This window comes from Diorhabda carinulata, chromosome Y, assembly GCF_026250575.1.
Source record: "Diorhabda carinulata isolate Delta chromosome Y, icDioCari1.1, whole genome shotgun sequence".
Lineage (NCBI taxonomy): Eukaryota > Metazoa > Arthropoda > Insecta > Coleoptera > Chrysomelidae > Diorhabda > Diorhabda carinulata.
This window is the reverse complement of record NC_079473.1, coordinates 12,707,119-12,719,532: the sequence shown is the minus strand read 5'-3', so window position 1 is coordinate 12,719,532 and position 12,414 is coordinate 12,707,119. Positions and strand designations below refer to the sequence as shown.

Genomic DNA, 12,414 nt, shown 5'->3' with positions numbered 1-12,414 from the left:
CATGCCTTATATAGCGTGTGGGCCTCATGTGGCAAATGGGGGGCATGCCGATTGAGGGATTTCCCCGCAACTTCCTCATGAGCACCTCACGGAAAAAATTATAAATATTGAAGTGAGGTATGCCGTATGAGTTTCCCATAAGGATATTATAGGGTAAACCTAACACATATATGGTATTTTAAAGAGATGGGCAATCCCCTCGTCTACCCCATGAGGGCTCGATTTGACAAATATCAAATATACTATTTTTGGTAAAATTAAACTTGTCACAATTGTTACTTTACTACTACTACTACTACTACTAATTGTTAATAGTACAATTGTTCATGAATTGTAATAATTGTTAATCGTTGTCTTATCGGATTTACCTTACGAAATTGCAATATTTTAGAACGTATTGCATAAAGTATATCGTTTATGTACATCGTATTGCGCATGCTCAGGTACACATAGTGTACATAGTACATATAGACAAATATATATTTTCATAAGCAGTTACAAATTTACATTAATCTTTACCAGTGTAAATAATTTCAGTTTGATTATTGTTGAAAATTATTATTTATTGAAGTAAATATTGACATAACATCATGAATAATTATTTTAGACAACGCGAGCTTAGGCGTTTGAGAGCAGAAAGATTCAGGCGAATTCGACAAGAATTACTGTCAGCAAATTCCAACCAAGAAAATTTGATGCCTTCTGGCAATGAAGACGTTTTAGAAAACATTGAGAATCAATTACCAGATATTAATGAGTCATTCAACAATACAGCAAGTGATAATAGTTTGAATTCCAATCTAGAAGATCATAGTGCTTCCAATTCAAATGCTGAAGTGGAATTGGAATTAGTGCAAAATTATGAGCAAGAAGCAATAAGTGATGAAATATCAGCTGTGGTAGAAGAAGAGATGAATGAAGAAAGTCATGATAGAGATGATGTTAATCATGAAGAATTTGACGATTTGTTATTATTTCATGATGTTAGCTCAGACGATGAACTAGAAAACGAGACTCATGATGCAATAGATGAAGAAGTAGATGATACTGATCAATCGGTTTATGATGTAGAAGACATTCGCAAGTGGGCTTTAATGAATCCGCCTATACCTCATAGTCGTTTAGAATCATTATTAGCTATTTTAAGAAGAAGATCTTATCCTACTCTACCAAGATGTGCAAAAACTTTCTTGTATACTACGTCAGAAAATTATAATATTGAAGTTTTTGATAATATTGGCAAGTTTGTATACTTTGGCATAGAGAAAACTATAAGAATTCAATTAAACCCAAGTATTCATGAGCTAAATAACATAGAACTGATTTTCAATGTTGATGGTTTACCTTTGTTTAAGTCCAGTAAAAAACAGCTATGGCCAATACTCTGTAAAATCCATCATGATCCAAACATTTACAAACCATTTCCTGTTGCTGTATATTGTGGAGATCAGAAGCCACAAAGTGTTCAGAGATATTTAGATAAATTTATAGAAGAACTCAATAGTTTAATGCAAACAGGAATTATTATAGATAATCGCAAATTCATTGTATCTGTAAAAGCATTTATTTGTGATACTCCTGCTCGCTCTTTTTTAAAGTGCATCGTAGGTCATGGTGGATACTGGGCGTGTGAAAGATGCTTAATAAAAGGTCAACAATACATGAATAGAAGAATTTATCCAATATGTGGGGAATTAAGAACAAATGAGTCTTTCAGGAATCAATCTACTCCAGGTCATCATCAAGGTGTATCACCTCTACTTCGTATATACCCGGAAATTGATTTAGTCAAGCAATTTCCATTAGATTCCATGCATCTGCTTTTCCTTGGAATAATGAAAAAATTGTTGGGATGTTGGATAGACGGTGACGTCAGAGAACTTAAACTTAGTAGCAGGTTTAAGTCACTATTGACTGATATGTTATCGAAAATAAAAGTGCCTAATGAATTCCAGAGGGCTACGAGATCTTTAACAGAATTTCATAAATTCAAAGCCACCGAATTTCAATTTTTATTGCTATATGCAGGGCCAGTCATTTTTAAAAAAGTTTTAAAAGATGAAGTATTTAAACATTTCATGTTATTACATGTAGCATGCAGAATTCTATTTTCTAAACAGTTAGCTATGGTGCAATGGCCATCCGCAAAACATTTTCTAACATTATTTGTCACTATAGCACCAGCTATATATAAACCTGAATTTGTTATAGGAAATGTTCATAATCTTTATCATTTAGCCGATGATGTAGCATATTTTAATTGTCCTCTATATGAAATATCTTCGTATCCATTTGAAAATGCTCTAGGTAAAATGAAAAAACTTATTAGAAATGGCAATAATCCTCTTTCACAGTTGTGTCGGAGATTCAATGAAATTTTTTACGTTTGGAATGAACCAACAGGTATACCTCCGAATGTTGTTATAAAAAGACAACTGAAACCAGATTCATCAGGTCGAACTACCATAAAACAGCTTGAATTTAAAGGAGTGTTACTAACTACAAAAGAGCCAAATAACACCATATTACTGACAAATCAAAAAATTTTACAAATAAATGATATATACATTCCTCCACGTGGTGATATAAGTACTATTGAAATGTGTGGTAAAATCCTAAGAAAAAGAAAACCTCTTTTTACATATCCATGTAATGCTAAATTTCTACAAATGTTTAATGTCTCTGCAAATAATGAGAATATTGTGACGTGTAAAATTATAGATGTGGATAAAAAAATGGTTTGTCTAAATTTAAGTGATGAACATAAAGAAAAAATATATGTGATACCACTACTTCATATGTAAAAGTGAAAAATAAGAATGTTTTATATGGTACAATCTGCCGTTTGTATTGACGGCTTTAAACTTTAAGTCTCATAATCTTATACAAACATCTATTCTACGAAGAGTATTGTTTATGTTTATATTTTCAAGTGGATGGTAATCAGTATAGAAATCTTTTCTACGCGTCAACAGTAAGAATCAGTTTAATTTCTGAATCGTGTTCAGTCGTTCGTGTATACTCTTAACCATATAATTATTGTAGGTTAATAAATAGTGATATAATTAAAATAGTTGATATATTCTCGAAAAATAATCACCATGAGTACTGATAATAGTACATCAAATGATGATGTATCAGAAGTGGTTGCAGATTATAAGTATAGACTAGTTGTTTTTGTTGGTAAGAAAAAAAAAAAAGATATTGACATAGTGCCATCGTCTTGGATTTTTTATGATGAAAAAACAGACACAATCAAGTGCAAATTTATGCCTCCACCATACGATGTAAAGCGATCGGATACGTTATCAAAAATGGTACAGAATTGTGAACAACCGATAAATGATTGGCCAGTTTATTCAGTAGACATCCGAGGAAGAGCTCGTAAGTTGTGAAATTATTCGATTGATTAATTTCATCTCGAATTTATATACTCTGAGAAAATAAGATAAATAGAACAAAGGTATGTTTCTTGTGTTGGATTCATTTTTCTAACAACCTCAATTAAAAAAATATTTCTAGCTTAAAAAAACTTTTAATGTCAATGTCTAACATGATATTATGATTACTATATTATTTTTAGTGATAAAAAATAGTTTTCAATACTGTAATTATTATTTAAATGAAAAAAAACTTTTTCGCAACAATTACAAAAAAACTCCTTTGTTCTAAAATTCTATTTTTTTCAGTTATCATTTTTTATTGATTTTTTTTATTAAGTACATTATTCTAATATTCAGGAACGTTTGAAGAAGCTAATGAATTGGCTATCCAATTGGAATATAAGCCATTTGCTTATTCTACACAAAATGAAGAGACAGCTAAAGTAAAGGCTGCTAATGATGTGCATTTTTTTAAAAATAGAAAAACATTCAGAGATGAATCTTTGAAGATGTTAAATGAAATCAACATCGATTTAGGTGAAAAAACACGTGTGAATAGAGGTAATTTATGATGAAAATATAGATTTTGTTACTTGGAAAACATATATTTGTAAGTACGAAAAGGTGATGATATATTTTAAATTTTTAGCTCAGCCATCATCGCAAAAGTTACCAACAGAAGAAGATAAACAAGATAGATATTATTCTTCCACAGACTCAGACGAAGAACATTGTTACGATGCATCTAGATCAAAAAAAAAGAAAATCATTACCAGAAAAAATATCAAAAGATCTCGCATATCTTCGTCCAGTACATCTGATTCGAATTTAAAAATTGATGAAAATAATCCACAAACACCTAATGTAATGGAAAAGCTAGATAAGAATTGTCAACCAGTATTATTATGCTCGTCAACAAACCAACATTCAATTGAAAAAATCGAAGGTGACCAATTTGGTAGGTATTGAAAGATGAATAGAAACCGCATTATTAATTATAATTATCAACATTTGGGAAACGAAGTATATTCTTTTCTTATGTTACAGAAAAGTTATATCGTATGATTGATGCCCGCTTTAAGACTTTTTCAAATGAAATATCGGAGAAATTCACTAAACTCAATAGTCAATATAATTCATTATCTTTACAAATTGGACAGTTAAGTGGAAAAATTATTGAGATTCAGCATCAATTAACAAAGAATAATATCAATAACACAGATATTGAAGTCGATAGTGATGATGAAAATGCTGAAATAAAACTTCCATGTAAAACAAAAATAGATTTTGATCAGTTCGATGAAAAACTTGAAAAAGATAAGAATTTTCAAAAAAAATTCGTAAGTATTCATGTTTAAAAAAAGTTTTTATTATAATATTAACGATTTGAATACTTACCGAATATTGAATTATACGTTTAGGTTCGGAAATTACTTCAAAAAGTCAATAGACGCTTACCCATAACTAGGAATTTTGGCGAATTATTAAGATATTGTATATCTCGCGATGTAGGTCTCATGTTCGCTCCAGTTAAGACTTCAAAAAAAAAATCACATGTATTCAAGGATACATGTCTTTTTAAAGTTATAAAAGGTTAGTGAAATTAATGTTCAAGTTTCACAAAATGAATACAAATAATTAATAAATATTGTATTTAATATTTATAATTGTCCTAAATTAATGTTTTCTTTTTAGCGACGCTCAGAAAAGTTTTTTCGAAACCAGGCGAAGATGTCCCAGACCAAAATATTCTTGATGCTATGGCTTCAGCTCTACATAATTGTAAAGACTGGGACGGTGGACGAACTGCTCGTTCCAAGAAACCTGCTGAAGCTAATAGTGAAATAGACAATGAGCATTTAGACTAGTATTTCAGATTAGTATTCTTAATTGCGTAACTTTTTTATATAAAGTAAAATATACATTATGTAGTTTATCCCGTGCATTATATTGTATTCTGAAAGTTTGATTTAAAAAATAGTTCTTTATTACTTATTGTATTTTAAGATTGTAATGACTATGAATGTATTGTTTGTAATTGATATATCTATATATATTTTAAAATACATTATTTTTAATGTTGCCAATGAAATTCGGTTAATTTCCCTGAAAATTTTCAAATAGGGTAACAGTTAATTTTCCTTATGAGGTCCACATGCGGTATACATAATGATGCACGAATGAGGCAAGGCGTTATATACCCTTTGTGCGCCCTATGAGGCAGCATCATGAGGTCCCCACGAGGCAGTGTGGCTAGCCTCGTGAGGGCCCTAGCTGAACCCCTCCCAAAATTCTAGTCGGGCAACAACAAAGATTTGGCAACGAGAACATGGACCCCCCTTGTTTACGATAAGTATGACAAACAAAAAAAGAATTGTAAATCCACACCTATTACACCCCCTAGAGAGAAATTAGGGCAGATGCATTTGTTCGCAGATTCTCAGTGCCAATCTCCCTGCTCCACTCCAGAAGATGTAGTTAGAGAGGACTTCACTCAGGGTCTTCCTCCATCTACCGCTTCGTCAAAAAGCACAATATCAGGCGGATCTGTTAGAACTATCGCCCCAAGAAAATTGCCAAAAGCTGGCGAGATAGTGTACGGGGCACACCCTGACATGGGGTGTTATTATATGACCTCCTTTTCAAAGTGTAAGAAGGATGGAAATTTGTTTTGGGCTCATCTTAATAAAGAACAACAGGAAGATTTGGTAAGATTTATACATGAAATTCTATCACCTGGTTTTAGAAACTGTATCACTGATATGAGTGAGCTTGAGGAAATGACAGCCTATGTATTCAGAGATGTGCCCATAACTACCACTCAGTCTACACATAAAGAGCACATATCTTTTGCATGCGCTTTAAACCTCGAAATAGGTAAATTACGGGGTGGACTACGAGATGGAGTCAGAAAGGGTGAGTTTACTCCAGGCGACTTTAAAAGGGGGATGGAGCAAATATCAGAGAGTCATATTTACTCCCGCCGTTAAGGTGTAAGTGTCTCACTCGTTTCCGTCCACTACTACTCCCCAGATATAAGAGGTGCAGCCATCTCGCAGTGAAAATGAAGAGTACCAGAGAGCGAAAACGATTGTTGAGAAATTGAGAGTTACGAATGACACAGCGGAAAGAAGAGTGAAATTAATGCAAGATTATAACGAACAATTAAGCACTAACGAGGAACAGAAACAGTATATTCTCAAAATAGTGTCGGACTACCGACAAAAATACCCCGATTGTAAAAAAAGTTCGTTGATGTAAATTATTGAATTGCATTCCTTGAATAAAATATGAAACTAGCATGAAATTTTTTAAAAGGTTGTAAATAGAAGAAAGTACGATTCTGGCCGATAAGCGTAACACCACGACACTCGTTACGCGGCGCGCTGCAACGAGCGGTTGTCGGCGTTCTCCTGCCGCGCACGTTGGTTTTACAGAAACAATTAAACATGCATTGAGGCACGTGTTAATGTTGATCAATTGAGCTGAAATTTTTTTATACCATAGAACTATTTTAGGAGGTAGCAAGTCACCTTCAAAAATTAAGGCCACCCAAATATATATATATATATATATATATATATATATATATATATATATATATATATATATATATATATATATATATAAATATATATATATATATATATATATATATATATATATATATATATATATATATATATATATATATATATATATATATGTTTTGTTTGAAACATTATCAAAAGTGATTCGATGCTTTTTGTTTACGTGTAATGATGGAATAGATGAGACCGCATTAGTGCTCCATATGAATTGTATCAGATTTTATCTATTCATTATTACTATCGAGTGTTCCCACCAGCTTTTATTTTTTTCACCTTTCTTCATTGTATAGGTATAGAAGCATTCGTATTTTGATTATTTTGAATCAATTATGAATCCTGACGCTAATCGTCAAGAAGGTAATAACCTTCCCGCTCCCCGAATCCCCGGTCAATACTGGGGCAAAAAGGAAAACCAACGGAACAAAAACGTTTCCAATGTACGCGACCAGAAACCTCCGGCCAAAGGCCGTACATCCAAACCGATCAAGCGCCTCCGGCGCTTCCTAAGCCCACCAGGGATCATGAGGTCTCGGCACAGAGTGTCGTATCTCATCACTCACCTAGCGAGTCTTCGGTATTCTCTAGCGGAATATCGATCCGTGAGTCGAATGATCGGCTCACCTTTAATGTTAGCTTCCCGGCTCTTATCAACGTCTCTCGTCGCATGTTTGCTGAACTCCTAACGGATGACGCAAATCTTAGATATTTGAAGACTGCCCCACGGTCACCTATCTGGCTCCTTTATCGGACCGTGCCCACCTCCAGACTCCTGGGGGTTTTAGTTTTAGGGATAGTACACCTTCCGACTTTTTATCTAAGTGGTAGACAAGTCTTTTCCTGTCTATTCAACTATTCTCTAACAACTGAATCGAACTTACGACAGGCTTAGTTTCAGTCCTAGAACTATGGTCTTGTGCATATGTGGTAAAACTTTCGCCACTGATACTGGGCTTCAGACCCATTCAAGAAGGCTACGCTGCCGGGGTGCACCCCCGGCTGACGGCAATGTTTGCTCCGTATGCAAACAAACTTATAAGACTTACGCTGAAATGCGACAACACATGTGGAGAGCACACCCCGTGGAGTACAATGAGGAGCTTGAGAACCTCTACGAAAAGCCTAATGCCCCCGTTGAATTCGAGGATGAAGACTACATAGAAATGGCCAAGCACGAAATCGCCTACACCGGTCGTTTCATTAACAAACATCTCCAAAGTATCTATCCTAACCGTACAATCGACTCTATTAAATATAGACGGAAACAGGATAGATACAAGGAATTTCTCGAATTCCTAAGAAAAGAAAACAACATCGAGGCCCACGTAGACGTTCTCGAACAACTTGAGAACGAAAACGCGCGGCCCCACGAGGAAGCAGAAGGTGAAGTAGTGGAGTTCTCTCTTCTCGAGAGTCCTAGAGATCGAGGCAAGGACTCAAGCTTCAAAAATCGTCAGTCTTAATCCGAATGCTGAGGAGTTCGTACCCATTACGATAGAACACCGGCACAATACAATCTCTACGTTTTTATACGATTACTGGCACGCTAATGACGGATGGAACATTTATGATAGCACTTTATTCCGTTACTCTCAATTCACCAATCTAGACCGCCATAGAGAGGGAGTGAGAAAAGAGGTGAATGATTATATTACTGCTCTCTTCGACCGAGCAGGGACTGGGAAGCCCAAAACGAAGGCAAACGGAAACCGCAGGGCCCCAGTCTTTAATAACAGGAACCATGAGCGTTCATATAAATACAAAGTCGTCCAACGACGATATCGATCCGATCGAGCCGCTTTGGCGCGTGATATCCTAGACGGGAAACCGCTCTGGGGGGACGATGTACTACCTGACATTGTGTCAATAGAGTCCGAGTACAGGGGCATATTCGGAAGTCCCTCTCTCCTAGACAACGAACCAATCTTGGATCAGAAAGGAACACAAACTGGACCAGCCAATTACAGAGTCAGACATAGTAGAGTTAAGCCATACAACATCTTGTCGTTCGACCTTTCTAAAGCCTTCGACACAGTATCGCAATGGTCCATCCTACGAGCTCTGAACAGGTTCGGTATAGACGAAACAACTAAAAGGTATATAATGGACTCGTACCAAAAATCTTAAAATACCGTAGTTTCTGCTGGCAACAAGAAAACCAGGAGAATAAACATCAATAGAGGCGTAAAGCAGGGAGACCCTTTATCGCCCTATCTTTTTAATTTAGTAGTGGACGAGTTGGTTTGCGAACTAGAGAATGGTGGGTCGGGCATACCTGTCTCAGATGACATGAAGGTGTCAGTACTAGCGTATGCGGATGACCTAGTGCTGTTGGCCGAGTCTGTCAAAGGTGCCACAAAGCAGCTTAGAACTGTTACTGAGTTCTTTGCGAAGCGAGGGATGTCGATTAACCCGACAAAGAGTGTTGCCATATCGGTTAACGTCAACCGAGGCAACAAACACTCTTACGTAGTTACTCGGCCTCTATTCGCGGCAGAGGGTCAGTTTATCCGCCAATTAACACCTCAGGATATGTTTAAATACCTGGGCAGGCGGTATGGAGTCATGGGACAGACTCGATCCACCATTTCCGACCTCAAAATCCAGCTCGACAGAATAAACAAAGCAGGACTTCAACCAGCACAGAAACTTAACATCGTAAAACATTTCTTGTTGCCGCGCATACAAGATCAACTCCAAAGCGCCATAGTCACCAAGAAAACTTTAAAAGCCGCTGATACGATCATCAGAGTATCCGTTAGAAAGTTTCTTGGTCTGAACCGAACATGTGCTGATGCTTATCTGCATGCCCCTATAAGAGGTGGCGGCCTGGGTATAACTTGCTTATCCCAACAAGTGCCCGCCATAATGAAAAGACGCTTTAATAACTTGATAAATAGTGCTACGCTAACAACGGCAGCTGTTCTTTACCTGCCTTATAGCGTCAAACTGTATGAAAAACTGTTGAAGTGGACAAATAACAGCGGCGGCAGCAGTAGCATCATCGCACGGCAGATGATCGAGAGGCTGGAAAACGGATATTCCGGAAATGGTCTCCAACAAGGTGACTGCTCCACAGAAAGTAGTAGCTGGGTCAACAACCCTCCGCCCTACTGGTCAGGGTCAGATTTCAAAAGAGCTGTGCAACTTCGGGGCAATCTCCTACCTACTAAGTGTTGCGTTCGCTCTCATATTCTTTAGATATTATAATAGAAAGGTACTAACGGCAACGTTGCTTTTCCGAACAGCAGCTAAAAACTAAAAGGTGTGCTTAGGAAAGAGAACAGAGACAGACACAGAAAGAACCACATGTTTAAGTTTAATTTAATCAAATATATCGTTACTCTGCCTTTACAAAGTTTATTATTTACAATTATTGTAATATTTCATAGAATAGTGTTTTTTCATGAATAAATGTGAAAGTTGGTCAAGTTGTATATGTTGCATTCGCATCCTGAATGAACTAGTGTAAACTCCTGGAAACGAGAAGCTCAATAAAGCTGCGAGCATCGTAATACACATAAATTTGGTCCTTCGAGCCGGATGTGTGTGTGATCAACAGTTTGGCCTTTCAAGACAGGAAGAGGGGAGATAAATGAGTGAGTCTGTTTCATTTACTTTCATTCCTTTTGAGTTTGTAAAAGTAGAATTTCTCGTAATTTCTAGTGAAATTAATATCATACAAATTAATTTTATGTGTTTTTCTTTACAATCGATTACATCAGAAAAAACTGTACCGCTCTTTTCTACTATTCCCGATTTCAACGTTGAGATCGTATTGGTTGAACAATAATATTGTTCGTTTTAACATACATTCGTCTATCTATCGTGTAGATAAACATTTTTCATAATTCAAATAAAATATGTAATCACCTACCGTTGTAGGTTAACAAAGTTAACAAAAATATTTTATATTTCATATATAATCACCTACAGTTGTAGGTAATAAGACAAAAAAAACATAACATTCCTATCCTCATTTGGATATTTGCCGGCGTTGCTTTCGACGCAAAAAAGGGTCGACCGTTCAGTGGCGTACCGATTATATTATTAATTTCACATTTACTTTCATTTAATTTTAATTAATTGTTAAAAATTGTAACGGTATATAATACCGTTATGCTAGCAGAAATAATAATTAGAAATATTAAGACCAATAGTGTGTTATTCCGTAAAGAATCTCATTTATATAAAATTCAAATATTGCCGCCAGTTATGGCATTGCGCCTTCCGGCGAGCGCCAAATATCCATAAGCATATGTTGCTAACACAAAAGATTCATTTTCTTGTGTGTCGCCGTGCTGAGCGAATGTGCATCGATTACCGGCAAACGCAAGGTAGGAATATTTTCTAATTACAGTTTATAACTAATTCAGATCTAATGTTTTTCTCATAATAATCGATTTATTTAGATTAAATATTGTATAATTTCAAGCTAAAATTTCTCCCAATGTAATTATTCAGTTTCAAAGTTTTTCACAAATAGTTTTTTCTTAATTGAAGGAATATGGTCTGGTAATTAAACACCATCGCCTGCTAATTTACTAATGGCTAGCTAATTCCTGAATTCGCTTATTTGTCATACTGACAGATCAACGTTTAGCGGATATGAATTCGGATTGGCATGCTCGAAGAGAATATCTTAAGCTAGACATGTGAAAAGCACGTGGTTAGCATTCAAGCCAACCACATACATATATGTCGAGAACTCACGATAGTTTGTAATTCTTTTTTAAATATCTCCTCAATATCTGACACAAGATCTAAGTGATGTGCCTATATGTTTTAATTATACCTTTGGAACACTGAACTAATGGTTTTTGCTTCGTCAATATAGTAGTTGTATTTTATAGAAAACTAAATAACTAACTCCATGAATAATTACATTTATTTTGGATAAAACAGGACTATATACATTCATGCTTTCACAAATTTTAATCAGTAAATTCGTAAAATATTTAATGTATATTTTTTTTTATGTTAATGAAACCCAGAACATTTTTTAGTACGTTAGCGATCAACGTATATTATCGTACAATAATCTTCATTTTTCCTGATAAACAGTGTGTAGTTTTGAGCATCTTTCGGTCCACACTGATATAAATCTGACCAGAAAATGTTACTGGCGCCCTATCATAACTAAAACCCAGAAGGAAGGAACAACAACGCACACACTATTAAGGCGATTACTCACTTCCCTGAGATTGTCTCATTATCGATTATTAGAATTAACTCTGCATAAATTCGCGACATAAAGGTAGGTACAAATTGGCGCCTTTTCAACGTGGCTTAGTGGTGTTGTTTTTCTTACTTTTCGGTTTACAGTTATATTATATATATATTGATTTATTGCGAAGTGTTAGTAGAGTTGTTTTTATATTTTATGGTTACATTTTTTCTGATACACAAAAACTAAAGGTTGGAAATTTTATAGTACAGTATCT

General features: G+C 35.2%; 1 protein-coding gene across 1 annotated transcript; it reads left to right on the top strand.

Moving 5' to 3' along the window:
• Window positions 1-2,883: 2,883 nt before the first annotated feature.
• On the top strand, window positions 2,884-5,411 carry LOC130903036 (uncharacterized). The gene is made up of 6 exons (XM_057815302.1): window positions 2,884-3,384; window positions 3,741-3,944; window positions 4,033-4,341; window positions 4,431-4,723; window positions 4,805-4,976; window positions 5,079-5,411. Exons 1-6 carry the CDS (start codon window positions 3,102-3,104, stop codon window positions 5,249-5,251), a joined length of 1,434 nt encoding a protein of 477 aa, XP_057671285.1. The 5' UTR covers window positions 2,884-3,101; the 3' UTR covers window positions 5,252-5,411.
• Window positions 5,412-12,414: the final 7,003 nt, after the last annotated feature.